Raw genomic sequence first — 27,362 nt, 5'->3', positions numbered from 1 at the left:
AACTTCAGACAAATGCTATTTTCCTTACCTTCTTCCTTATCCCAGCAATCTCTGACTCTTTGTTTGTTTGTTTTTTAATATTACCTATTACACACTGGTGGTTAGAAGTCTGAGAAGAATTACTACTCTAGAATTTGCATCTAGTTGTTTCTTTTTATACTAAAAAAAACATTAACATAACTTGAGAAAATTCTTTTATTCTTTTTTTTTTTTTTTAAGCAAAAATGGTGTTCTAGGAAGGTTGTAGTAGCTCTAGAAGGTAGTTGCAACTTCACCAGCATAAGCCCCTGTCTTACTGCAGCCAGTTGTATAAGAAATACATGTAGAGATATTTGTGGAGCTGAGATTAAGGAAAGATTATGAAATAACAGCAATGATCCCCTTCAGTGATGATAGTGTTGTTGCAAAGACATGGAAGTTGGAAAGCTGTTGCAGTAAGAAACATGTAATTTAAGACCAGTGCAGGGGATTATTTTAGAAGAACTAGTGCAGCTACAGCAGTGTTGTGCAGAGAGTTATTCCTATTCTCCCATGAAGAGAAGAGTAAAGCAATGCCTGAGAATGGTAAAGAAGAAATTACTGAAAATGTATGGCACTGTCAGTCAGTGTGAGCTCCCTTGCACTGATAATTGATTTGCAGTGCCTCATTGGGAAACACTTTTGGTAAGAAATGGCACCCAAACAGGAATTTGCAGTACCTGCTCTTCTCTCACTGTTACTGAGCATGTTTAATGTCCTAGTTCTGCATGTTTTCAAAACTACAGGTGTAAATATCAGGATTTTGCAGTAAGATTCTAAACCTAGATTGAAGGGTGCAAGTTTGTGGATTTTGCTTAGCACAGTTGCCATGAGAGTCAACAAGAAAGACTTCCATAAGGGTTTTGACTTAAGGGATATTTTGGGGACAGAGAGCTGTGAGGATTCACTGGTAAAATATTGCAGTGTTGGTATAAATAAGAATTTGACCCTCACAGTCTGACCCGAGCAGGTTTTAGCTAAAACAATATAAGAACAGCATAAACACCCTTTTACTCTGGAATGAGTCTAAACACAGTTGCAGGTGTCAAAGAAATACTTGAAGGCCAGAAATCTCTGTAGGGAGGGCAATGAATACAGTTATGCCTAACGATCCAAACCAAATCTGAATTAGAACCTTGTGCATTACATCTTTAGATGTTGCCATCTTTTTTTTTCTTTTTTTTTTTTTTGTCCTTATTTTTTTTGTTATTTCCCCTCTTTTTTTTTTTTTTTCCTTTCTTTTGTGTAGTCACTTTCTCAGTGTACATACTTACCATGGTAGGAACTGCATCCAAACATTTTAGCACTATGTATCCTTTTATCTTTTTTTTTTTTTTTTTAAGATGACTGCTTGATGTAATGTTTACAGTCACCAAAAGATTTATGAGCATTAGATCCTATGATGGACTTAAAAGGCAAAAAGTTCCAGTTCCCTGAGCAAGATTATTCTTCTGCAGTGCAGAACAGTAAAACCAGTGTCCTTGTGTCAATGAATATATGCCTCATGATCAGAAGAGAGATGCTGAGGCTCTGTGTCTGTATTCACCTGAGCCCTGTGGTCCTTGAGTTCTTCTGAAGGTATCTTTGCCCTTTTGAAGAACTGAGTTTGCTTAACCATAGGAAGGAGACCTGGAGAAGAGGTGTCTGATGATCAGAGTGTGTATGCTTGATGTCCCTTTTCCCTTCCAAGTGAGTGCTCATTACTCAGCTGTTGGCTATCGGTGTCAATGTACTGCTTACCCTTCCTCTGGATGCTTTCAGTGGTAGAAAATAGTCAAAGTTACACTGGGCTAAAGAGACTGGCAAAAAAGTAACATGAGGTTATTGCTTAGTGGATAGAACAGTTGCCTGAAAGGAGATTTAAATATCTGGGGCAGAAGAAGGAATCCGAGCTCATGTGTTGTATAGTAAGCAGTATTTGCTTCTAAGTTTTGAAAGCAGCTGCATCTGCATGTCATGAGGAATCTGACACTCTGTGCTTATTATAACAAGCCTTGCCAGGGATTTAGATAGCCAGCTCCAGTTATGTGGAAACTAGTCAACTGATGTCTGAACTGTGTACTTAAATGCTAATTCTATTAAACTGAAAACCAGAACTGCTGTAAAACACAACTTTGTAATGCCTTGGGAACTTTAAAGCCAAGAAGGCCATTGTTAACAAAGTGTATTCCACATCAGGCAGCAACAGGGTAAAAGTTTCCAGGACCTGGATTTTTAGCTTTAAGTGGAATTCAGACACCCAATATTTTGTTTGTTCAGGTCTTAAGATGTGTTTCTGCACTCTGGTGACAGTGATGAAACTTCTTTTTACTTCTGATGTGCAAAATCAGATTGTTTCAATACTGCAATGTATTGGCCATGCTAATTGTTCCTGGTGCAGAGGAAACATGAGATTGGCCAACACTATTTCTGGAGAAGATGCTGTGGTTCAGAACTGCATGGATACAGCATTACTAATAGTTCACTGGAAAGCTCTTTGTCAAATGCTTCACCCATTTCCTAACTAGTTTTTCAAAGAGGTTGGATCAATGTGGATGATAGCCCTTTTTTGTTTGGTTGGTTTGGGGGTTTTGTTTGTTTGTCTGGGGGTTTTGTTGTTGTCACTTGTTAGCTTTTGTTTTTACTTATATTTATGTAGGATTATAACTACATAATAACTTTATGTAGTTAACTTTAAAGGCTGATTCTTCTGCTATTCACAAAGTACATATGTAACTGACCCATTTCAATCTCCAGCCCTGTGGTTCAAAAGTTAAATGCCCATTTAAGTTTCAGTCATGCTTCTATGTTAGTTCAATGACAACCATTTTTGTATAAAGGGGTCAAAAGCTGACAAAGAGAGCTGTATTAAAACTCTAGGCTATTTCTTCTTTTTCCACTTCTTGCTTCTCATCATTTTCAGGTGTTCCAGAGTCTGCTGTTTCATCAACACTGGGGTATTCATTTGTCACATTGCTTGATGGAATTGTGGTTGCTGGAATGTTTTCTTCATTAGGTACCTGAACATATTCTGCATTGGATTGTTTCTGAGCCATTTCTCTGCAGGAAGACAGGGTGAGGATTGTGATTTTACATGTTGAAATCCCACAGACACTACAGTCTTTCAAAAGAACAAGTCTTTGTAGTTTTGTTTTCTAAACAGTAACTCCCATATTATTGTAACTGTTCCAAGAGCACACAAAAAGGCTACAGCACCCCTGCTGCTATGATGGAAAGAATGACAGAGCTTTAGAGGGTAAGACTGATCTGCATCACTGGTTAAGCAATCCTGTCAGAATAAAGTTGATTTTAATGTGTTAAAATGCTATGTCAGGGAAGAAGAATGGGAAACTGAGTGCTGACAAACTGTATGAAAGAGGGTAGCTAGGCACACTGCTTTGTGTGAGCTTTCTGGGAAATCCATGCAGATCTGGTGTCCCATTTAAGTGCATAAAAATAAAATGTAGTCAGAAAAGAGTTATGGAAAGGCTGAAAACTAGAAAAGTATTTTTAGTAACAGGTATGAATTCCATTTATCTTATCAAAACAGTAATAAACAACTCCCAGTATTCACATATAAAAAATATCAGATGCTAGTGGATTAATTCAGCATAGTGAGATTTATTAGGATGTGAGCACAAAATTAGCTGTTGATGCTACATCAATTCAAAGCAGAAATCAGGTGCATGAGTGACTGGCTACTCATCTGGAATAGCAGAATTCCATCTCAGGAGATCTTAGACCTGTGCTACAGGGAAGTGTCCAGATGGCATAATACCTTTTTTCCTGGCCTCAGCAGCAAGTATTCAGTTAGCATTTACTGTCATGGGACTAAATAGAATCTGCTTAGCATATGAGATTGTCCCTGTTCTGAAGATTTGTAAACTTAAGGGGAAAAGGACCAGGCAAAGCGCAGAGGAAAGACATTTCCAGAGCAGGATCAAAATGGACATTCTAAGCTCCATTCTGTTGCTTAAACGTTGAGTCGCCTTCCTTAGAGTGCCCAAAGTATGTATCCTGTCATCTCAAATAACACTAAGCTGAGCCCTCTGTTTGAATCCAGTAATGTCCAATCCCAGTAGTTTTGCTGAGGCAACCTTTAGCTGCTAGTCCTTTTTTTACTACCCCCACCTGCTATTAATAATCAACATTAATTTTTTAATACTCAAAACTTTTTCCATCTTGCCATTAGTTTGTGTTGTTCATAAAACATTTACTACTTCAGATACTGCTAAGTGGTAGCTGCCTGTAAATATAAGAAAGGGAGTAACGGCAATTTCTGTTACAAGAGCAACAGCTTAAAAGTCACACAAAAGCAAATCTTCCCTCTCTGGAAGTTTTCTCAAAACCTGTGTTATTCATCCTTCTAAAAAAGTTCAGAATAATTACATATTATTGTAGTTCTGCATTATCAGCAGTGCTTTACAGAAATATTTGTCTTTAAATGAAGCAAACAGAAACTCTTACTGCATCTCATTACTCGATGACTTCTTATTCTTTGCCTTCTTGGTTAAGACCCAGACAACAACGCAAATGATAGCAGCTGCCAAAACTGCTCCAATTATTGAGCCAACAACAATGCCACTATCTGAATCTGGAGAGAAAAACAACAACAACAAAAAAAGATTCCTTGACTTTTAGAAAAGCATTATAATAGTGAAATCTCATGGAAATTTAGTGGGGAAGAAAGCAGAAAAAGGGCATTGGATTCAAAGATCCAACTGATGGCTATATTTCCAGGAAAGAGGCTAAAGATTCTCTAGGAGAGAAGGAACAGTGCTTTGCTGCCTCCTTTCCTGTTGGTTAGCTCCCTACCTGTGTCTGTGCCTGGCTAAGGGAAACATGAGGCTGTTAACACTGGCAGTAGTTGAAAGCCTTTACTCTTCAACTTTGCAAACAAATTCTGAACCACACTGCCTTAACCTCTGCCTTCCAGCTGAGATGTTAAATGTGTGCTCTGGTCATTTTTGAGTCTCCAAAACCTTCTATTTCCACTTCAGTACAGCTGCTAGGTCTGACCTGCTATTTTTATTTTATAGACCACTGAGTGACCATTTCAGGGACACCTCTTGTGGATGGTTGTACAATGTATGCTTGTCTCTTCTCAGCTGCTACTGATTACCTGTAAAAACCGGCATGTAGACATGGTTGACCTTGTGCTCGAGGACAGCCAGCATAAGGTTGATCACTGCTTGAGTACTGTCAGGATATGGTGTTTTTTCCATGACTGCAGTATTTTTAGTTAGTGGTCACATCTACACTGCCCCAGTCCTTGTACATTTCAGTGATGGATGTAAGTTCTGTGGCAGGGGGAACTCAGTGGGACTGTTGGCTGGAAGAAATTGCTCTAAACTCCAAGTCTATCAGTTGTCAGAGGCAAGTTCTGCTCGTGCTCCCAGGGCAAAATGAAGCTGGAGATACTAGATCCGTTGTCTAGGTCAGTGTAAATTCTGGCCATGCCTGGATGAGAACTCTAGCTGGAGCTTTCCAAAGCCCATTCTGTTCTTACCAAAACAATGTATGCTTTTATGTTGTTACAGCATTTTCCTGCAAACTGTGCATGTCACACACTGAAGATCTGGTTACTTTCATACATTAAACTTACGCTTTGCAGTTAGGTCAAGCTCACAGGTACCATTGCCCAGGAGGTTGCTGGCTATGCACCGGTAATACCCAGTTTCAAAGGTGGAGAGGTTGCCAATGTAAAGAACACCAGTGTTTGGATCTGTGACAAAGAGAGAACAAGTACAGGTCAGCCTTTGTATGTCATAGAAGCAAATGGTTTTCTTTAGTTTCTAATACTGACAGCCATTAAGGAATTAGAAACAGGGTTCTTCAGTTATTAGTTCATTTGGTGTTGGGGGGGGGGCAGTGATATTCTTTACTTAAAGAAAAAAATAAAAATTGCTATCCTTGAAAACTACTGCAGTGGATTCCAAAGGAGTGTAATGGAACATTGCTCTAAACATTGGGCTCCTACTCTGCAAATCAATCTGATAGTTTATCCACATTGATGATGCTGTTGTCTGTGTGACTTCACAGATGGAAATGTAACAGTACTGAAGACTTTTGGGATGGAAGTCTTAGCATCTAAATGACAAAATGACTTAGCTTATTCTGAGTTTAAGTTCACTCAAAATTCCAAAGGAGGTGAGATGTGAAGGTATAAACATTTCTTCCATTTTAACTGCTTAAAGTAATGGGCTAGACAAGGCTTTAACATGCCACACAATTTTAATTAAATAGAAAAGCATCCTGTGTTTGTGACAGCTGTCAGTTGATTTAAGTAAGTAAAAATCTGATTTTGTATCACTAACCATCAAAGGAGGAGGATATTTTAACTACCCTATGTGATACACAGTGCTTGAAATGGATGCTACTAAGGAATTCCAGATCTTGGCCATGGTATGGTAGCCCTGTAGGTACGTACTGAATTGTTCAGTCACAGGCTTGAGGGTATTCTCATCAACTCTGTACCAGTGGTAGGTAGGCTGAGGCAATCCTTCATCACATTTGCATAGCAGAGAGATTAGATGGCCCTTTTCAGGCGTTCCTTCTACTTTGCAGAAAGGGTTTGATGGTTTGACTGTAAAATAAGAATGGAGAGAACAGACACATCATGAATACATAGCATGGCTGCAAGCATCCACATCAAGTTCTGGGACAGCGCTGGTATGACTAAAGAACTGAACCCCATCTGCAGATTGCCATCTGAGAGTGGAGTCTTGATTATGGGTCTGGCCAAAGGATTTCCTGTAAAGATCTGAATAATATTTAATATATGTACATGGTCTTGGATACATTTTTATTATCTTGTCTTCCATTGCATACTAAATATTCTAATGGAGATATTGAGATGAAGACTATCAATTACTTTAATGGGCCAATGACTATTTGTCATACACCATTCTGCCACGTAGCAGCACCATTTTTCTCTAGGAACACTGCAGGAGCTTTTCCACATGAAGGAGGAGGGTCAAGGCCTGATTGTTCAATCTCTTACTTACAGTCAGCTGCCCCAAGATTTACTCTTCTGGGGAGGGGAATGTGGGGGGGCTACTTTTAGATGAGAATTAACAATAGTACTTTGATTTTTAGGGATTGTTTATGTAAGTCTTTTCTTATCCCTGGAAAATAGCCAAATGATGTTGGAGTCACATTCTCGTATGACTTTCATTTGTCCCTCTGACCAGGTTTGCATTCTTTATATAAAAGTACAAACTTTTATGTTATTAGCCAGTAAAATACCTCATTCCACTGCTTTTAATCCCTTCTGTGCTGCCTTTTTGTGATTGAACTTTTGATTTCTTCTACCCAAAAGAGGTTTTGTGTTACTTCCATCCAACACATACTAAAAGCTTTGGGCTGTTCTCCTGCCTCTTCCTAGATTTACCCAAGTCCCCATGACCAACATAAAGTACAATTAGTAACATTTTGGTCTTTGCTGGGACTGAATTATCCTAAATGTCTTCAGAGGGAAGTTGTCACTCTCTGCTAAACAGGCTTTTTGTGTTAATCAAAGCTAGTATCACTTTGTTTTCCAAGATATGAAAATGTAGTGAGGCTGAATAATTCCAACTACCCACTTACTTGCCTACGTTGGGTAGAGCAAAGAGTGAATCTGAAGGCCTCTGGTGAGAGATTTCCATATAGGTCAGGGAAGGAAAGGAAAGTGTGGCTGCAGGGAGGCACCAGGTCTGCTGTGTGCAGAAGCTAGAGGGCACCCCAGGCTCTGCCAGCTTCCAGAGCCCTGGGAAAAACCCTCTGCAGCAATGATGAGTGAACCCTTTCTCTGCATCATGGGCTTTGTTTATCACAGTTCAGTCATTCCCTCTGGTTCTACACATTTGGAGCGGTGGATTCAGTGTTTCATAATAAGGGAAGGAAAGTACATTGCAGCACAGGGCGGAGAGGTGCTTACCCAGCACATTGACAATCACCGATTTTTGACTCTGGCCAGCATCACCCTGTGGACTGAAAACTTCGCAGGTGTAGGAACCAGTGTCTGAGGGCTGCATGTTGGAGATTGTTATTGATGCATTCCCTGGACCTGTTGCAGCTGTTATCCTGTTCTTAAACTCTCCATAGGTGTAAGACTGGCCTCCTGAATAATAATAGATCTGTGATAAAGAATCAAGTGTTAGTCTAATAATGACAGCTTACTGCCGCTTGATTTGGTACTTGCAGTTGAAACAGAGTTATTTCTGATTAAGCCAAGCAATGGCGCCCCTTTTCTTGCCCCCTCCCCCGAGAAAGCAAAGATTAAAGCATGGTGTATTTGAATATATATTTCTAGTGATTCTTAAAAGACAAGCTTGTCAGAAATGGGATTTTTTTGACTGTATAGATAGATGGTAGCTAGCTCTTTGTGGATGCACCAGTCACAGACTGATGCATTTGTGAAACAAAGGTGAGACCATTGACCATCATATGACAATTCTGGGAAGAAATGCAATGTCATGCACAATGAGTAGTGGTACTAATTGAAGCAATGATAATTTGTGGTATTACTAATAAGCAGTAGAGTGGAACATTCTGACAAGAATGGATCCATCATTGCGACAAGTGGGTGGCTGCAGAGCTTTCCAAATACAAAAGCTAGCAAAGAGAACGGAAATGAATCCATAAGACATAGGTCTAAGCAAACAAGATGCCAAATCTCTTGGCAGTAAATTTGGAAGCAATAAAAATGCAGTACAAGAACACCAGCAGAATCATCACATATGCAATTAGACCAACCATGCTGTTTTGATTGTGTAATCAGGGTCAGAGACAGTGTCATGGAATATCTTGGGAGGTTGAGTTTATACTATAGATGGAAGTCAAGAATTCCTTTTGGCCTCAGTGTTTGGAGGGGCACCTATTTCACATCAAGGAATTCCTTTTTTGCCAAACTGTAAAAAAGATTTTGCAGCATTCTAGACATAGTAATGATAAACATCTCTAAGGAGTACAACATTTCCTCCCATAAGAAATTTTGCTGCTTAAAACTTTGACTGATCTCACTGACTTCAGTAGCAGCAATTGTACTTGGGAGCACCTGGGGAGTAGAATTGACCTCTTAATTATGAATCCAAAGCTGTTGTCTGTTGATTGAAAGGAGAGGTAGAACTGGGTTCATTGTGGAGCCTGGTGGGTAGCCTGAGGCTTGGGCCTTGAGTCTGTTCTGGGATAAATACAATAGTTCTCAAGGATTACACACTCTGTTCAGTCTAGCTGTGCTATGAAATCAGGTTCTGAAAGAACAAAGCAAATGCAGAAAGCTATGGAACATTAATTATTTTTCTCAGATATTAATGATACTGTTGTGTAAAAGTGATAGTATTTGAAATAGGCAGTATGCTCTCCAGTGTGTACATGCACAAACTTCACTGTCTGTGCAAAGTCAACAGTTCCAGCATACTCAGTCTCAAACTGGTAAGAGTTAACTGTATAGAATTATGGGTTGAGACTCAAACAGATCTAACATAATTCCTACTGACAGTATTCCAGAATCAGCAGTGCAAATGTTTTTATTGAAGCTGGGCTAACAGCTTGGTTTTTAATGTGAATAGCTGAAAAGACTTGGAGGAAAAAGCTTCAGAGACTCCCATGAAATGCCATTCATACCTGACCGGTATCACCATTTCCTTTTGGTCAAAGTTCCCTGCCTTAAGGAACTCTGCATATGCCCCAGCAAGAAGTGTAACTTGCTTTACTTTGCAGATCAGCTGATTGCATTTTGAATTAAAAATATTTATTCTTAATTCTATTTATCCACCCTGGTAGTGTTGACTGAAGTCTTTAAGCAATGTTATCTGAAAGCCTTTATTAGCTTAAGGTAAGCTACACCCCAAAACTGCCAGAGCACAGCTGGTTCACAGAATGATAAGGTTTTGAAATGAAGGTCAGAACCCAGATTGCACAGCACCACCAGCTCCAGTACTGCAGCTTGGCCCCGTCTCAAGTACAGTTTTGCCTACTTTCCAGGCAGGCTTTATCTTTCCCTGCCCCAGGATTACAAACACCAGGTACCATTGATGCAGGGCTCTGAACATCAAAGCTACACTACTGCATTGGCCAACATGTGGAAAACGTGCTGCAGTGAAGAAGCATAAGAGGTCTTGTGTTAGCCCGTGGCAGACTGAGTTAGAAACTGATGGACTCTCCAGTTTCCATTGTCTGCATGCAATAACATCAGGTTTAAAACTGATGTTATGTTTGGTAGATGTCTAAAGATGGAATTCTATTGCAAAATTAGAGTCTGGAGCATACCCTCATATTCTCCCAGGAAAGAGAGTGTTCAAAATGGGGAGTTTGGTTTAAGCAAATCACTCATCAAAAACCTGTTCTACCTGTAATTACAGAAACACACTGGCCATACTCATCTCATTCTGTATTTATCCAAGTACAAGCAACAACAGTGTTATACACTCTTCCTTGCAAGAGTCTGAAGTTACAAGAAGTGTGTTTTATGACTTCAGGCTCCTCTTAAGCTGACATCAATGGTGCACTGGATTTGCATCTGCTCTCAATCAGTTGTGTCTGTGTGAGTGGGGTAATAAAAGAGCTTCCATCAGCTCCTCACACTAATGTGAGATTAAGTTGTACAATGATTTAAATGAAGTAATACGTGACTTGCAGCAGCATAAGAGGAGAGGCAGGCCCTTTAATATCTTTATCGGTGGTCTGGATGAGGGTATTGAGTCCATCATCAGTAAGTTTGCAGATGACGCCAAGCTGGGGGTGGGTGTTGATCTGTTTGAGGGTGGGAGAGCTCTGCAGAGGGACCTTGACACGCTGGACAGATGGGCAGAGTCCAACAGCATGACATTTAACACATCCAAGTGCCAAGCTCTACACATTGGCCACAACAACCCCATGCAGTGCTACAGGCTGGGGTCAGAGTGGCTGGAGAGCAGCCAGGCAGAAAGGGACCTGGGGATACTGGTTGATAGTAGGCTGAACATGAGCCAGCAGGTGCCCAGGTGGCCAAGAAGGCCAATGGCATCCTGGCCTGTATCAGGAACAGTGTGGCCAGCAGGAGCAGGGAAGTCATTGTGCCCTTGTACTTGGCACTGGTTAGGCCACACCTTGAGTACTGTGTCCAGTTCTAGGCCCCTTAGTTTAGGAAAGATGTTGACTCTGTGTCCAGAGAAGGACAACAAAGCTGGTGAGAGGTTTGGAGCACAAGCCCTATGAGGAGAGGCTGAGAAAGCTGGGTTTGCTTAGCCTGGAGAAGAGGAGGCTCAGAGGAGACCTTATTGCTGTCTACAGCTACCTGAAGGGAGGTTATAGCCAGGTGGGGGTTGGTCTCTTCTCCCAGGCAACTAGCACCAGAACAAGAGGACACAGTCTCAAGCTGTGTCAGGGGAGGTTTAGTCTGGATGTTAGGAAGTTATTCATAGAAAGAGTGATTGGCCATTGGAATGGGCTGCCCAGGGAGGTGGTGGAGTCTCCAACACTGGAGGTGTTTAGGAAGAGGCTGGATGGGGTGCTTGGTGCCATGGTTTAGTTGATTACATAGTGTTGGATGATAGGTTGGACTTGATGATCTCAAAGGTCTTTTCCAACCTGGTCTGGTCTATTCTATTCTATTCTATTCTATTCCTATTCCTATTCATTATATCCTACTAAATAGCCTGACTGATGAAAAAAGGGGATAAACTCTCAGTCTACCTCAGAGTGATCTGGGGTTTATGTCAGAGTGAACAGCAGCAGAAGCTGCCCACTGAGCAATGGCTTAGCTGTAGCACGTGTTCTTGGGAAACAGAGCTGGCATTGCAAGTATTAAATGCAGTCAGGGCATGCCAGTAAACATAGAGAAGCAAATACTCCTCAGTATATTTGATCTGAAGTCAGGGTGAATTATGTATCTAAGCCCTCATACAATACACTGAAAAATTAATCCCCTGCATCCTCTCCTCCCATTTAATGCATGAAGAGAAAATATTCTGTGTACACTGTTAAATCCAAGGCAGGTGTCAGCACAGCAGAGAATATTTATTCTCTTTGTGGATTTAAAGAGAGTCTTTCTGGGTTGTTTTTTTCCAATTATGAACACAAAGGCAGTGGAATATCTTAAGGAAATGCATTCAGTTCTCTGCAGGCTCCTGCCTGTTCTGTGTTCTGCTGCTTATCTCACTAGCTCTGGAGTTTATTGCCTTAAGGAAGGTGGTAAACACCAAAAAGGCTGAGTAATGTTGTGATTAATTACTGAGTGTATATCTTGTCCCAGAGGTATGATTGGATTGTGTACACAGGAAATTTCATTTAAGAGGAACATGTTTCAGTTAACTGACTGTGAATTCATAGCCCATTTAAAACATTGCACTTAAAATGGGTATTTTAAACCCTTGTTCAAAGTGAGTTTATGCTGTCCTTGGAAAGTTCATCTTCACACCTTTCAAAAAAGAGGAAATTAAAATCTTTGCCAAAATGTTTCTTTTCCATTTCAAAAGTAAAAAACTTGTTTTCTGCTGAAGATGAAAAAGACTTTATTTTGGGGTCGCTGACAGCTAATGTTCCCTCCTACAGACGTGTTTCTCTTTCCATTTTACCTAAAATTTCCCTAAAATGCCTGTATGGTAAACCCGTGAACTTAGTCAATGGCAGACTTTTTCTGGAAGCCTTTTTAATTTGATGTGATAAATATATTTATAGTGCAACATCTTGAATGTAAAAAAATATGAAAGAACTCTGCTGAAATCTCTTTAAAAAATAAGCTTGTTATTGTGCTCAAGCAAATCATGGTGAACTCTAGTGAAGCCGATGATTTGCCAGTGCAAAGGCAACGCTGAGGATGCAGAAGTAGCCACTGCTTCTCCCTTACCAGCTAGCTTGCTTGTGGAGGATTTTATGTAATGGTGCCTTTTCACATTTCATGGGAGCAGCTGCCTGGGATGACTAATCAACCAACCGACAGAAAAAAAAAGCAGAGATTATCACTCCTAAAAATGTTGTCCCTACTAACTCCACAATCCAAAACACCAATTTCTGCAGAACAGTGAAGCTGCCCAGACAACATCTCCCTGACCCTAGAAAGGATTGCAGCATAGTTATTATTCAACCTGTGAGCTGGGCAATGCCTGAAGCCTTGCTCATGGCAGCAGCCATCCTCTGCTTTCTATGGCAGTAGTGTGATTACTCTGCATTTCCACAGTCTTACTTTCTATTGCAACCAAAAAAAGGACTTGGGCTCACAGACTTCCAAGGAAGTTGAGTCAATTATAAGAACCATAGAATCATTTTGGTAGGAAAAGACCTCTAAGATCATTAAGTCCAGCTGTTGACCTAATACCACCATGTCCTGAAGTGCCATGTCTGCACGTTTTTTTAACACCTGCAGGGGTGGTGACTCCACCACCTCTGTGGGCAGTGTTCCAATGCCTGACCACCATTTTAGTAAAGACATTTTTCCTAATGTCCAATCTAAACCTCCCTGGTGTAACTTGAGGCCATTTCCTCTTGATACTAGGCAGAAGAGACTGACCCTTCCCCCTCACTAGTTGTAGAGACTAATGAGGTCTCCCTTCAACCTTCTTTTCTCCAGACTAAACAACCCCAGTTCCCTCAGCTGTTCCACACAAGACCTGTTCTTCAGACCCTTCACCAGCTTCGTTGCCCTTCTCTGGAAACACTCCAGCTCCTCAATGTCCTTCTTAGAGTGCAGGGCCCAAACCTGAAACCAGTACTTCAGGTGTACCCTCACCAGTGCCAAGTATAGGGGCATGATCACTTCCCTACTCTTGCTGGCCATACTCCTCCTGATACAGGCCAGGATGCTATTGCAGCTGTTTGGAGGAGCTGGGTTACAAACAGAAGAGGGAATTGGAAGTAATCATACTCATTTGGGAGATAATCTTGGTAACCTTGAAACTGTGGCCCCAGTTCTAAAGAATGTGGTACATGAAATCACATGTCTTTTTCGTCTCCTTTAACTTGATTTGGGGGAAGGTTGCTCCTGTCTAGTGTGATGGTGAGGTATTTGCCTGCAGAGCAAGCAGTTGGCAAAGTTGCTGCTGAGTTGAGGCTTTTAAAGGCTGCCAGATGTTTGGCAGAGTGAGGAGCCCACCTACAGGTTTTCTTTATACAACATCTATGGAAAGATTTTCCTTAGGGTGTGGAGGTTATGTGTGAAAAAGCAGGCAGTAAATGAGAAGAAACATGCCTCCATCTGCTTCCTTTCTTCTTGGGGCAAGACAAATATATACGAGAATTCGCATCAATATGCGTCTTTCGAATGTCTTTGGATGGACTCATTCATCATTTCCAGGTCAATATTTCTCCTACCCCTTCCCTCCATCTCCTGGTGTCTTCTCATCACATGCCTAGTACATATGAATATTGAAACTGTAAGGTGAGATGTACTTGGAGATGTGTTGCAAAATGTCTCACTTAATCTCCACAGAAGTCTTACTTTCCCGACTGGAGGCCTGTTTTCAGGACATGACCTCTGTTCCAGTACCTGTCTTCCCTCCCCCAGCCCCTTCTCACTTTCCCCCACCAGCAGATGCAAAGCTGTAGCATCTTATTTGATGACATTTCTCGAGGCTGATGCATTCAGCATCTGATCCACAGTCTTTTCCTGGCAAGCTGTAATGCTCAGCCTTCAGAGAGCCCTATCACTGGCTTTTTTCATCATTTGCTGTTTGACATTTTCTCAAGCTACTAGAAAAAGAGCTGTTAAAGTCTCCTTCTCACCCACAAATGCAAAGGAGGATATTAATGACTTTACTGGTTTGAGATCATGATCTCTTTTTGAATTCTGAGTACAGACAGAATTTATAAAATCACAGCAAGAGGAAAAATATTCATCACTCCCTTAAGCATCTTACTATCTAATTAGAGAACAAACACAGCACACTCTCAAAGTGTTAATTAAAGCCCAAGGCTCAGATTCTGAACGCAGTGAGATAAGACAGCAAATGCTCACATGTGCATTGGTTTCTTTGACGTGTGTCATGTCTGAGGCTGGCCCCAGATGCCTTTTTTTCATCCTCAGCTTTTTTTTCACACATTTTTGTCAAACCTCTGATCTGCCAGACTGTAACGGGAATATTCTATCCTGCATTCCAGGGATTTCTGCATGGGTAATTGAGGATGTTCATAATGACTAGAAGTCTCTTTTCACAATTGCGCACTGGTAGAAGAAGAAAGGGATGGAGGCAGAAGCCTTTAGAGGATTAATCATTCAGCATCTTTAACTGGTGCAAAATACTTTTGAGGAGCATCTTTCTCTTGTTCTCACAGTAGCATTCTTGTGGCTGAACAATTAATGAATAACTTGTACATTGCACCAAGCATAAACATGTTTTCTCAGTGCATTTGGTGGAACTGCTCTTCAGCAGTCATCATTAGGCCTCAACTTCCATTGGGCTGTACCCTGTACTTCATGGTGAGACAGGAGTCCCACTACAGTCAAAGAGGGTTTGGAAAGGATTATGGCTGGGACATTGAGCTGACAGCTGAGGAAGTCAGTTTGGAAGGCAGCTTAGTGTCCCTGTATGTCCATCATATCTCAAAGTGTCATTACAGTCTATGAAAGGAGATCCAGGATGATTTTTTTTAGTAGTATTATTATTTTTTTCCTGTGCAAATGTGTAGCCCCAAGTTTCGGCTGACCAGCCTTGCTTACACTCAGCCCAGAGGCTTCTTGTATGTGGACATGCCCTTCAGAAACCCTTTGGGTAAAATATTCCTGGAAGTGTTAATTCAGCCACCTAAAATAGCTGTGGGGGAAACAAACCAACCAACAAACCCAAACAAACAAAACCAAAGCAAGCAAAAAACCAAGCAAACAAAATAGCTACATCCAAAAGAGGAAAATGCAATAAAAAATAGGGTGAGTTAAAAATTCTGAATGGTGCAACTGATTCAGCTTAACTCAGTCATGTGCTGGCTTTCAGATTTTAATGCAGAAATTGATTCCAGGTCTCACAGTAGCATAAATGTAGCAGAAGCTGCTTAGCTCTTTTTTTCCCCCTTAAGATTGTGGGGATTTTTTTCTTACCTTGTGTCTCCAGCTACATCTTCCCCGTGCATCTGTCACATACACCATCTTTTGACATTGACTGACTGACTTGTCATCCATACTCAGAATACCATGACACAGGGAATGCTGTATTTGAGTAAAAATGTGCTGATCTGAGAGTTAAATGAGACTTTAAATGTTTCCCCAAAACCAAAGAGCCCTTCTCTACACAGCTACCCATCAGTACCATCAGTGCTGTTCACAAAGGCAGGCAAGCTCCTGTTCAGCAGATTTTGCAAGTGTCTCAAGCCTTTAACAGTGAGATGCAAAACAATCTTCTTGCTAAGTTTTACTGAAAATTAGGCAAACTGAAGTCTAATGTTTGCTCCAAACACCAGCTGCAACCTGATCATTTTCTACTTTCCCCACTTTGCTTTGTGTTCTCACTGTTGTCTGCTTCAGTGTACCAGTGGATTTTATCTTCTCTCTGCAGGCTGTCACCAGTGCTAGACATAACCACAGTAATCTCAGTGACATGCAGGGAGTCATTCTGACTGCAGTGACATGACAACTGGGTCTCCATTCCTCGGCAATGGAGATATTGCCTCTGCTTTCCATGAAGCTGTTCCTTTTGAGTGCTTGCTCACTCATCTAAGTGCTAGCATAAAACTAAATTTCAAAAAATCACCTTTAAGCAAAAGGAAATGCTCATGTATCAGGAAGGTCCTTTCCTGGAACTTTTCCTGTACTGCTTCAGGAGGTCTTTTGCACAGGCTGAGCAGAAACAGACTGCTTTGCTCCAATCCAGTGACCCTTGCAGCACTTATAGCCTCTGTGGCACATGTTCTCAGTTGTCTGTGGCTGGAAGCATGTGATGGGATCTCAGGAATTACTTGTACTACATAGGGAGGAATTTCTTCTTGCAATATGTTTTATGGGAACCTGACACTTACAGGGTCAGCTGGCCCCTGACTCTTCCATGGTAGCCCAGTGCCCTTGCCTGTGACTTGCTTTGTGCTGAGCAGGAGAGACTTGGGACTGCTAGTAACCTACATTTGGGGTTTCAGGGTTGTACTCAGATCACTCCTCTTGCCACACAGTGTCACTGGAGGTGACCTTTGATGAAGGCTCAAGGTGTGGCCCTGGTTAGGTACAGGAGTTTGGTTTAGCTTTTCAAGGCTGTAGCCTTGCCTGTGCAGAGTCAACAGCACAGTATTCAGTCTTCAGTCTTTCAAACATTTGCTTAGGTGCTTTACATGAAGGCCAGCCGAGTGACTCAGAGCATGAAATGAAGCACAGATGTAGATCTTAGCAGGAGTTGAGACTTTACCTTATGAATCAGGCCAGGTTGTGAGGTACTCTGTTACCCTGGGTGACCTAAATAAGTAGTGTTTGCATCCATTTGTCTGTGTGTAAAATCTAGTTCAGTACTGGAAAGTTTTCAAGATTCTTGGCTGGGAGTTATTATTTAAAGAATTTAATTTCTCATTAAAACAACATGTTGCTAAAGGGTGGACTGCAAGAAGAAGAAGTTAAAAATATGTATGACATCCTATTTTCCATGAGTTGATATTTACATTATTTAATTCAAATGAGAGGAATTACTTCCACTGGAGAAAATTCTCAGGAAAAGAGCAGAGTTAGGCTCCAATTAGTAAAAATATCTGTGTTCTATGTATTATATATATAGCTGCACTGTCTTCAAAAGAGCACTTGGAACACCTGCCATTCTTCTGTTTGCTGCCTCCATTTGCATCACACTGCCTGTGAGCAGCCGGTCTGTGGTATTTCATCCTCCCTGATGTAACTGCCGTCACTTTTAACCGTTGAGCACCTGCACCAGCACTCTGTAAGGTGGGCAAGGTGGAAAGCAATATTCAAACACAAGCAGCCCTCCTCAGGGCTGGGAGGCAGATATGCATCAGGTCTGCAAACTAATGAATGGCACTGCCTCACCCTGAGGCAAAGTAAAATCTGTTGCTCAGTCCTCTGGGGCATTAACACTGGTCTTATTGATTACTCTGTAGACAGGACAGAACTGTGTCTGAGCCTACATATCTCAAAGCTCTGCAAAATCCATAATGTAAAATACTGACATTCTTTTTCAAAAGGGAACCTGTGGCCTCTATGCTCATTATATATTATATCTTCAAATCTAGTCATTAAAACTAACATTCATTAATGCTTCAAGCCAAAGGCATCTTAGTGACAGAAATTTACCTGGATTAATTCTAATATTCTAGGGTTTGCTGCCCTTTGTTGCCACTGTAGTGAGAAAAGACCATATGCCCTATACTGTAAATAAACATTATTTATTAGAACCAGTATTTGTTATGGAGAACATCCCCTCTGCTTAATCTTATTATTGTGAATATAATGGTCATGAAGACATTTAACATGTACCAAGACTTCAGGAAAATATAAGATTGTAGCAAGTGGGGATAAGAAGATGGATTTTTTTTTCTCTTTTTTTCTTTTTTTAATTTTACTTTAAATGTAAGTTTTCTACCTTCCAAAATATTTGGCAGAAATTTTCTACTCTAAAAAATGAGGGATGAAAATGTTACCTATTTAGTTACTGAAAAAAAAAAGGGAAATAATTAATGAAGGCATCATTTTCAACAGACTTTTCCAGGGACAATATATGCTGTGTATGAGGAAATGTTTGCTTATTTCTTTGTTTATTACTGACATTTTAGAAGAATCGAAATATCTCATAGAAGTATTTTATCCCACCTAAAATGCAAGCTCCTGTTCTGGTATGCAGTAAGGTGTGGTGCCAGTCTGTTCAATTCAGTTGTTTTTGTCATCTTACCAGCATATTAAATATATTTTTGACTTGCATTTGAGTATTCTTTAAACAATGAAAGCCAAAGCTGGCAGACTGTGCCATTGCCATGCGTGTATTTCCTACTTGGAACAAAATGGGAAACTTAACTTCAGCTACCTGCCAGGCAACCAAGGCAAAGCCAGGTTTTTAGAAACAGAGATTATTTTTTGTTTAAGCATGTAGGAGAAAAACATGCTTTCAGGCAGTCGGAACTTTCTGAACTCTGAAAAGTCACTGGCCTGAAACAGAAATAGCGACTTCATAGTGGTGCGGGCTCAGAGGGAGGCTGAAAATACAATTTCATCTTCACTTGTGTTGTGTGATATCTTAAACTGTATTTTCTACACAGTCCTTTCTTCCCAGTGTTTACATGGACAATTAATTTTATTGTGAGTAAGTGCAAAAACGTAAGGAATTGCAATGTTGTGGTAGAAAGATACAGAGTCAAATAGAGGACTGACTGGGTTTCTAAGAGCATTTTTAAAAGAGTAATGCCCTGGTCCTGCAGCTCCTCACACACACACAACCCGCAGGCACACCAGCAGGCTCAGAGGAGTGAAGGGCATGCTCTGAGCCCTACTGAGCACACAATCCAAGGATAACTGGCACTGCAGGGAAAGGAAATTTTACCTCAGCCTTCAAGGAGAATGGGATTAGTCACTAACCCACAACCTTTCCAGACTGAACTGATTTATTTAATGAAAATGGAAATCATCCATTACAAATGCATACATGTTGCAGTGTGAAAGTGAATTTAGCGTGAAATTAGTTTCAGACAGGGAGAAAAACAGATAGTTTTTCCCAGTAATGATCCTTACAGTCCTTACAGGCACGGCTTTCCCACTGCCCGCAGCGGGAGCTGCAGAAGCCAGGGGTGAGAGCTGAAGGGATTGAGCAATAAAGTTCCCCTGACATTTGGTAGCCTCACATCAGTTAGTTCTTGTTGAGCATATGCTGAACCACCCACAGTATTTTATTACTATAATCCTTAGGGGGTATTTCTTCATCATTGGTCACAGTTTGCAAATGGTTGCCCCTCCTGTATCTCTTAAATTGATTCTCCCTCTAAAATGGAGAGTCCTTCTCTGGACACATTCAAAATCCATCTGGATGCATTCCTGTGCAGACTATCCTAGGTGATCCTGCTTTGGCAGGGGGGTCAGACCCAATGATCTCTGGGAGTGCCTTCCAACCTGTAATGTCTTTACCTGTAATGTACTGTGCTGCTGTGATGCTTGACACCATTCTGCTCATTTATCTCGGTTGTGACCAGAAAATGTACAGCATTTATTGTCTTCACAGCTACCACCTTTTCATGAATAATCCTTCACTTATTGAAACAGTTTTGATTTGTGAAAAGCAAATTATGAGTAATAACAACTCATGCAATTAGTCAGGCAAGGTGTGCATATGTGGGTCTGGCATTCAGCTGGAGTCAGAACCGGGGTGAGACAGTGTTTGTGCTTAGCACTGGTACAGTTATTATCTGTGGCTGTGGCACGCTGCAGGAGGGTGAGCAGCTCTATCTGGAGTTCAGTTGCCGTTTCTTGCATACTGGCTATTGCTGTTCAAGACCAAATATGTTTTATCCTGCACATTCTGCAAATTACAGATAGTCTAATTCTGCTGCAACTGATAAACCAAATGGAAGGTATAACTTTATTATTAGCAGCAAACCTCCTAACTTAATATTAGTGGGAAAGTAGTGAACATGACAAGTATATATTCAGTGTGGACTGTGACTCCTCTGAGTCAAATCTCTTTACATCAACTCTCAGGTGTAACATCAGGCAGAGGGCTGACCTTCTAGAAAAATGTTAGAATAAAAACAATGGAAAAGAAAATGGGCATAGGGAAAAAAAAAATCACATTCATCTTCAAGATTGTATAAAACCTTGGTTGTTACTACAATTGATTGATGTTTGTTCTCATAAAGGAAGGTGTTGCTGATTGCTCAGCATCTATCAGGACTGAGCTGATGGGAGCTTATACCCTGCGTGTGACACTAATGGATTCATTTTGCCACCAAAAAATAGGATGAATGGAGAGCTCTTGAAATCTGGGCAGTAGTGCAATACCTGTAGGAAGTTACACATCCCATACCTGACTCCTTCCAGGCAGACCAGGTTTCCTCACAAGGTCTTTACAGCCACCTGAGAGGCTCAGGCAGTAGTTACAGCACATAACTGCCTAGTACTTGGTGTCCTTCAGAGCACTGATGCTGATACTCCAACCTGCCACACGATCTCATTGTACCCCCAAGGGGAGACATTGTTTGGCTCTGCTGCCTCTCAGGTCTCAGGAAGGGCAGGGAGTGTTTGCCTTTGATCTGTCATTGTTCTGCTACCACAATGACACCCGTGGGATGCTGCAAAATACCAACACAAGTTTGCTGTGGCAGATTTCCTGCTATGACAACTTTCTGCGAGATCCTGCCGAAATAGTCACTGCTCAGTTTGCACCAATAGCCTATTGTTGAGCACTGCTCTGCTTACTGATAGCAACAACAGCAGCTGAGTCAAGAAGTTGTCATTTGACCCTTAAATGGGGGACACGTTGTCACAGACAAGGGCGTCTCACCAGGAAAGCAGCCTTCACAATGGCAGGAAATATTTGCCAGACAAGAGAAAAGGGAGCTAGTCCAGGGGCTTGTGTGATTTTTGGACACCTAGTCTTTGCTCTGCTTCCACTTCCTGTGTGGCATGGAGCAAGTCATTTGAGCATCTGAATCCCTTCTGTATCATCTCATCAGTTTCTAAAGGAGTTCAGGCACACCACTAGTAACTAGGAGCCCAGGTAACATTGTGCATCTGACCCCGAAATTCATTGCACCCTAGTCCCTTGTCTTTAGGGTGAGAACACCAACACCACCTGCCTCACTGGTCTGTAGTGAGGATAACTATCAAAAGTGACAGGATTCTCTGAGGACTTAAGGATACCTTGTATATAACTTCATGTTAATAATAAGTAAAGCTCTTACGGTATGCAGTTGGCTCTCTTTGGCACTGTAAAAGCTCCACTGAATAAAGAAATTTCCCAGCAGTCCGGAACTTGTGTATGTACAGAGGAGGGTTGCGTTTTCACCTGTGGTGACGTTCACAATCTTCTCAGGGATGGTCACCACAACACCGCTGACGTGGCCTGTGGGCAGTAAATGTGGTGAAGAGAAATCAGCAGGGGCTGACCCTGGGAGCCTAGCAGGAGTGCCTTGCTCCCCACATCATTGAGGAAACCTGTAGGACGTGTCCAGTCATTCTCCTTTTCAGTACCGTTTCCCTTGGGCTTTGTGTGGGAACCTTAGTGATAATAAGCTAGGACTGGGCAAAAGCTAACAAGCAAATAAATCTCCCAGAGTATGTGTGCCTTTAGAACAAATAATATTCTGAAAAAGCAGCATTCCTACACACATACTTGTTCTTGCTCACGGAGGCTTGTCCTCTTATCAAGAGCCTGTGGCTAAACCAAACCTTTCTTCTGAACTTCTGTGCTCTCCTGCAGCTTGCGCTCTAATCTGCAGCTGTCTCTAGCCCTCTTTTGCAGCCTTTTGCTCTTCTTATTGCAGTTAATTGCTTAAATGTCTGATCCTCTGTAGCATGGATCACCATCTCCTGCAGCGTTGTTTCCTCTTAAGTTCTTAGTTTTTATTTGGACTCAGCGGCACTGTCTGGTTCCTCAAGGCTGGAGCCCCACAGCCACTCTCTGCATTTCTTTTGCAGAGTGTTTTGCTTTTGTTTAGGTTTCTCAGGGCTTGCATGCAGAAACTGTTCTATACCAATGCTTTTACACTGGAAACATCAAACTAAGCTTTTTGAAACTGCTTTTATCATGTGGGTTGTAAGAAATTCTGTAATAACTTTATCAACCCTTTTTGTCATGCTTGTAGAAGAAAGAGAGCAAACATAACTTGTGAGCCTTTTCCTGTAGTGTTCGAATCAGTCCTGGTTACAAAGCCAGATTAACAAAAGGAGCTGAGCACCATCTTACAGTATTCATCTATTTCTGTCCTCCATATAAGTAACCAGCAATGGTGATGTACAGCAACAAAACTAGAGCTGTTGGAAAAATAAGTCTGAAATTCAGGGTGCTGCTAGATCACCAAGTCCACTTTTAATGCTACCATCTAAAGATTCTGAAGAACATATTCCTTTTGAATGTGTTGGGAAACAAGTCTACTGCAGCTTTCTATGCAAAACAGGCAAGATGAGAACTTCATGTTATAATAATTTTCATGTGGGCTTTCTGCATGTGTGCATAGTAGAGACAAAACATACTAAATATTCTCCTGCATGAAATATCTGTGCCTCTTCTGTTTGGGTTCTGCTTTTGAGGGTTTAAGCTGAAGCTTTAGTAGTACCAAAAGAGTATTTTGCTCAAATTATCAGCACAATGAGAGAAAATCTTATTTAAAAATGATATTTTAAGCCGTGTAGATATTGCAGATTCATCAGTTGCTACAATTTGCAAACCTGTCTGAACTCTTTGGGGTCTGCTTTCTTTGTTTGATCATTTCAGTAGTAAAAGTTTTCTGCAAGGAAGAAGAGAATAATCTATTTTCTGTGTTGGTGATGGCAAGGATGAGAACAAGAAGGCTTAAACTGCAGCAAGATTTACATTACATGTGAAGACAGTCTCACAGGAATGACTGGAGACTGACCTAAATGTGTCAGACCTGCCTTGGGGAAAGAGAGGATCCCAGTGCTGGCTGCAAATCCTGCTTGTCCTTTGCATTCACAGTAGCTTAATCCTTACTGAGATCTAATGTGAAAGCTGTGTAATATTATTTTAGATGTCTCAGTTCACTGTCCTCAGCTTTAAGAAACAGAGCTGGACAGAGGATAAGTTTCTTGCCACAGTAATACATCCAGGTTTACATGTATTTATTTCCTTCTCTTTGCAGGATTAAAGCTACAGTCTTTCAACACAAAGTCATTCTGCTGAAAACATCTATTTTCCAGTCTTCTGCTCCATGTATTTGCTATATTATACTGTTTTCTCTGTGCCACAGAGCCTAGCAGTTACAAGCTTTTCCAAAAGAGGTTAATTTTAGCAGAAGTGACTCCACAAAGTATTCCAGTTTCCATAAAGCTGTATAATTTGAAGAAATGTGTTTAGCTGAAATAGGCTTCATTCTAGAAGCAATATAAAGCACATCCATTGTCCAGTGAGGCTATTAAAAGGCATCATTAATAGTATGATGGAGGTTTTGACTGAAAATGGAGCACATTGGACCCACAGAGCCTGTTCCCTCATTGTGGGAGTTAATAGGATTTTTACTTTGCACTTAGTTTGCCGTTTATGATTTCAAACTCATAACTCCATTTCACACATTGAGGCCTTTTGGTTTCAGTGAAAAAAAGCACATGAGTAAGAAGTGACTCAGTGAAAAAAGCTAGTATGAGCAGGATCATAACTTGTTAAAAAGTCTGTGTCTTTTAGTCATAAATATTAGGTAAGACTGTTTCCTTACTACTGAGAAAGTCATTACAGCCAGTTGGGACTCACCCACTTCGACTGAAATCTCATGCATTTTTTAATACTCATAAAGTAAATCCAACTTTGCAGATCTTTTCTGAGCCACTAAAGAAACCCCCAGTCCGTGGTGGCCATCAGTATGAGCATGGCTGCAAGTCTTAAATCCAGAACTTCACAGTTAGAGGACTTTTTTTTTTTGTTTTTAAGTATTAGTACTAACTCTGGATTTCTTTTCATTTCTAAGGCAAAAATTATGGGTTTATATGTGTGGGAGAGAGATAACATTAAAACACCAGGAGCAACTATTCAAAATATTTCTCTGGCATCCAAACCAGATAATTCCATCTTCAAATGAAAATATGGACAGTAACTTCCGTTTTCTTTAGTAGATACAAAGGCTGTTCATCTCCAAAGAACCTTAGACTTAAAATGTCTGCTTCTGTATATATTAAAAAATAAAGCTTAGCACAATGAAATGTCCTTCAAACATGAATAATACAGGATCTTTAATATACCATATAATGCCTAGATTCTGCAAAGTATTATGTCCTCACTTAACTTCAGGGAAAGCCAAAGGATTACTTGCATGCTTAAAGTTAAGCATCTCCAAAAAATACTTGATAAAAGTTGGGACCAAGGCAGCATTGCCCAGGGATATTATCAAGGGGAGAAAAAAAGCCAAATGTGAGAAAACCTAAACATGAAACATCTGAAAAACCCTACTGCTCTGCATGAGCATTCTTTGCCTCTTCCTGGTTTTAGAGCAAAGCATTAATTTACCAAAGCTAACATTCTGTTCTTGAGCAAAAGACTCTTACCAGGCAGTGGTCAGCTTGCCGATCTCCACAGAACAGCATGGCATTATAGCCATGATTTTCATTCCATCCTGAATTAAACCTCGGATGTTCTCCTAAGTTTGCTAGTCAGGTTCACCTGCTCTGCTAGGTCCACAAGTTCTTTTATTCCAGTGCTGTTTCTGTTAGCTTTGATTGTTAATCTTACCTGTAAGTATGGCTAGAATTGGGAATATCTCCAGCATTGTCGCAAACATCTTCTTGACGCTGGGAGAGAAAAGAGACCAAATGTTGCTTTTGACTTAGACTAAAACTCAACTGCCTTTTTTTTTTTTCAAGTAGGTTTTTGTTTTCCTTATCAGGTGTGTATCAACATGTCAATAAGCTTTTTCATTCTTCTCCTTTATCACATGTGTGCCTTTCCCTGACTAGTGGTGTGACTGTTCAGCTGAAAGCATGTTGTGCTTCAAATGTGGGTTTTGTTAATAAGAAACCTTTGAATCAGAGAAGCCCAAGTTCTCCCACTTTTGCCAGGCCCAGCACTATTTGCCTACTTCCACTGGCTACAAGAAAAGTACTTGTGGAGCTATTTAATGGTCAGTCTGATTACCTGTGTTGGAGTCAGGCTTAATATAAACAAGGAACAATTTTTATTTCTGTTAATTGTAGCATTTCTTTTTTTTTTTCAATGGACACATGGAGATAATATTGTTCATACATTTTCATTTTAACATATTTCTCATACAGTTTTAGACAGAATGATTACAAGGGAGTCAGGACTGTCTTTTGAACTTCCATACTGAACTCATCAATAACACACCAAAATAAAGATAAACATTACCTTCAAAACTGATGATAAAATCTCTTTTGTCTAGTTTTAATCTATGAAGTTGGATGTTACTAACACAAAATGACAAGGTGAATATATTGATTTACATGTTAATACCTGATTTATATAGTGAAAAAGCAGGGGATGAAAGACTTGAAAAGTGAATTACAATAATGTAGAGTAGGTTGCTTTCTCCTTAGTGGATGCAAAATGCTTATTGTAAGCCTCTGAACCTCATTAGGAACCAAAGGAGCTCAACTTCTTGTAGGACCATTGCTACTGCTTGTTCAAATGTCACCTTAGGAAAAGAACTGAACACAGAAAGCAAAATCTAGTTTGACTGAGGTTAATTCAAAGCCCCACACTTAATGGAGTAATTGGCTCTGACATAGCCATGTGTGAGTAGCTGAAGACAGAACAGAGGGCAGCATTGTCTTTTAGATCTGTGCCTGTACATAGGACAAGGACAGTTAAAATGGTTAGTGACTTTTTTGCATGCTTATTGAAAGGGTCTAGTCCATGCCTGATGATCGTGTCTTTCTCATGACAGGTAGAGATGGGCCCCTTTTCACTGCAGGGGCCATGCTGCAGCTGGAAAAGTCCATCTGACAGGTGGAGCTCAGCATCTGGCCATGTGTGGTGGGAGGGGAGAGATATGTCCAAGCTCTCCCTCATCACTAATGTGATGAAATGGTAGATTCTTCATCACACAAGTGGTGAATTGCTGGTTGTGTCATTTACTATTGGCATTGTGTTTACAGACTTAGGGGAATTCTGTTTCGCCAGATTCTTCTACATGTAGTATATAGCTGAACAATCTCTGGGCAGATGTCAGGGTTTGATATATTCTTATATGAGCTATCTCCAAAGGTTTTATAAAGGATGTCTTCTCCTTTGTTCTGACTATCAGCAGAACTATCACACAGAGTTCCCACATGCTGGGCATTGCTTGTCTTTTACTGATGGGGAGGATAAAACTCGGAATAGTTCAGTGTCTCATCTAAGGATGCAGGGGTGACCTACAGTTCAAAATAAACAGTGTACCTTGAAAGACTGAAGTTCAAATTCAGGTGTCTTCCAAAACATAAAAGGTATTTAGATTCACCTTCACTAAGGAAGCATGGAAGGATGTCAAATGCACATTACCACTTCTTTCCCAGGGTCAGCCTAGAATGGGAGCTGCTGCTGTTTTCTAGTGATTTAGCTATGGATGTATACAAATGATCTGAATGTGAGCACAACCTACAGAGCCATTTCAGTGATTGCCTGTGGCAGCTCAATAATACCCAGAAAGAGTCAGACTAGTAGCTCACAGAGCATTGATCCTTTACAAAACATAGCAGGTTTCAAGAAGATGCAAAAACCCATCGCCACCCCACAGTGCAGGTCAGCACACACCTGCATGACCCTATGTCTGTACCACAATATCATTGTGTCCTCTAATTCCCTCTCGTTTATCGACACCATAGTCCTTTCTCTGGCACCTCA

The 27,362-nt window shown here is 40.8% G+C and overlaps 2 protein-coding genes across 2 annotated transcripts in view; one reads left to right on the top strand and one right to left on the bottom strand.

Annotated features, from left to right (window-relative positions):
• Nucleotides 1–27,362, top strand: part of PSMD10 (proteasome 26S subunit, non-ATPase 10) — a 53,953-nt gene that overhangs the window by 4,887 nt on the left and 21,704 nt on the right. The gene's annotated exons all lie outside the window — the stretch shown is intronic.
• Nucleotides 2,874–25,383, bottom strand: VSIG1 (V-set and immunoglobulin domain containing 1). The gene is made up of 8 exons (XM_054169725.1): nt 25,254–25,383; nt 21,760–21,920; nt 15,989–16,096; nt 7,919–8,117; nt 6,428–6,583; nt 5,603–5,722; nt 4,465–4,591; nt 2,874–3,057 (listed from the first exon to the last, which is right to left on the bottom strand). The coding sequence occupies exons 1-8, from the start codon at nt 25,300–25,302 to the stop codon at nt 2,874–2,876; spliced, it is 1,104 nt and encodes a 367-aa protein (XP_054025700.1). The 5' UTR covers nt 25,303–25,383.

The sequence above is a fragment of the Dryobates pubescens genome, chromosome 18, assembly GCF_014839835.1.
Source record: "Dryobates pubescens isolate bDryPub1 chromosome 18, bDryPub1.pri, whole genome shotgun sequence".
NCBI classification, from domain to species: domain Eukaryota; kingdom Metazoa; phylum Chordata; class Aves; order Piciformes; family Picidae; genus Dryobates; species Dryobates pubescens.
The sequence above is the reverse complement of the archived record's forward strand: the minus strand, read 5'-3'. Positions and strand labels throughout refer to the sequence as shown.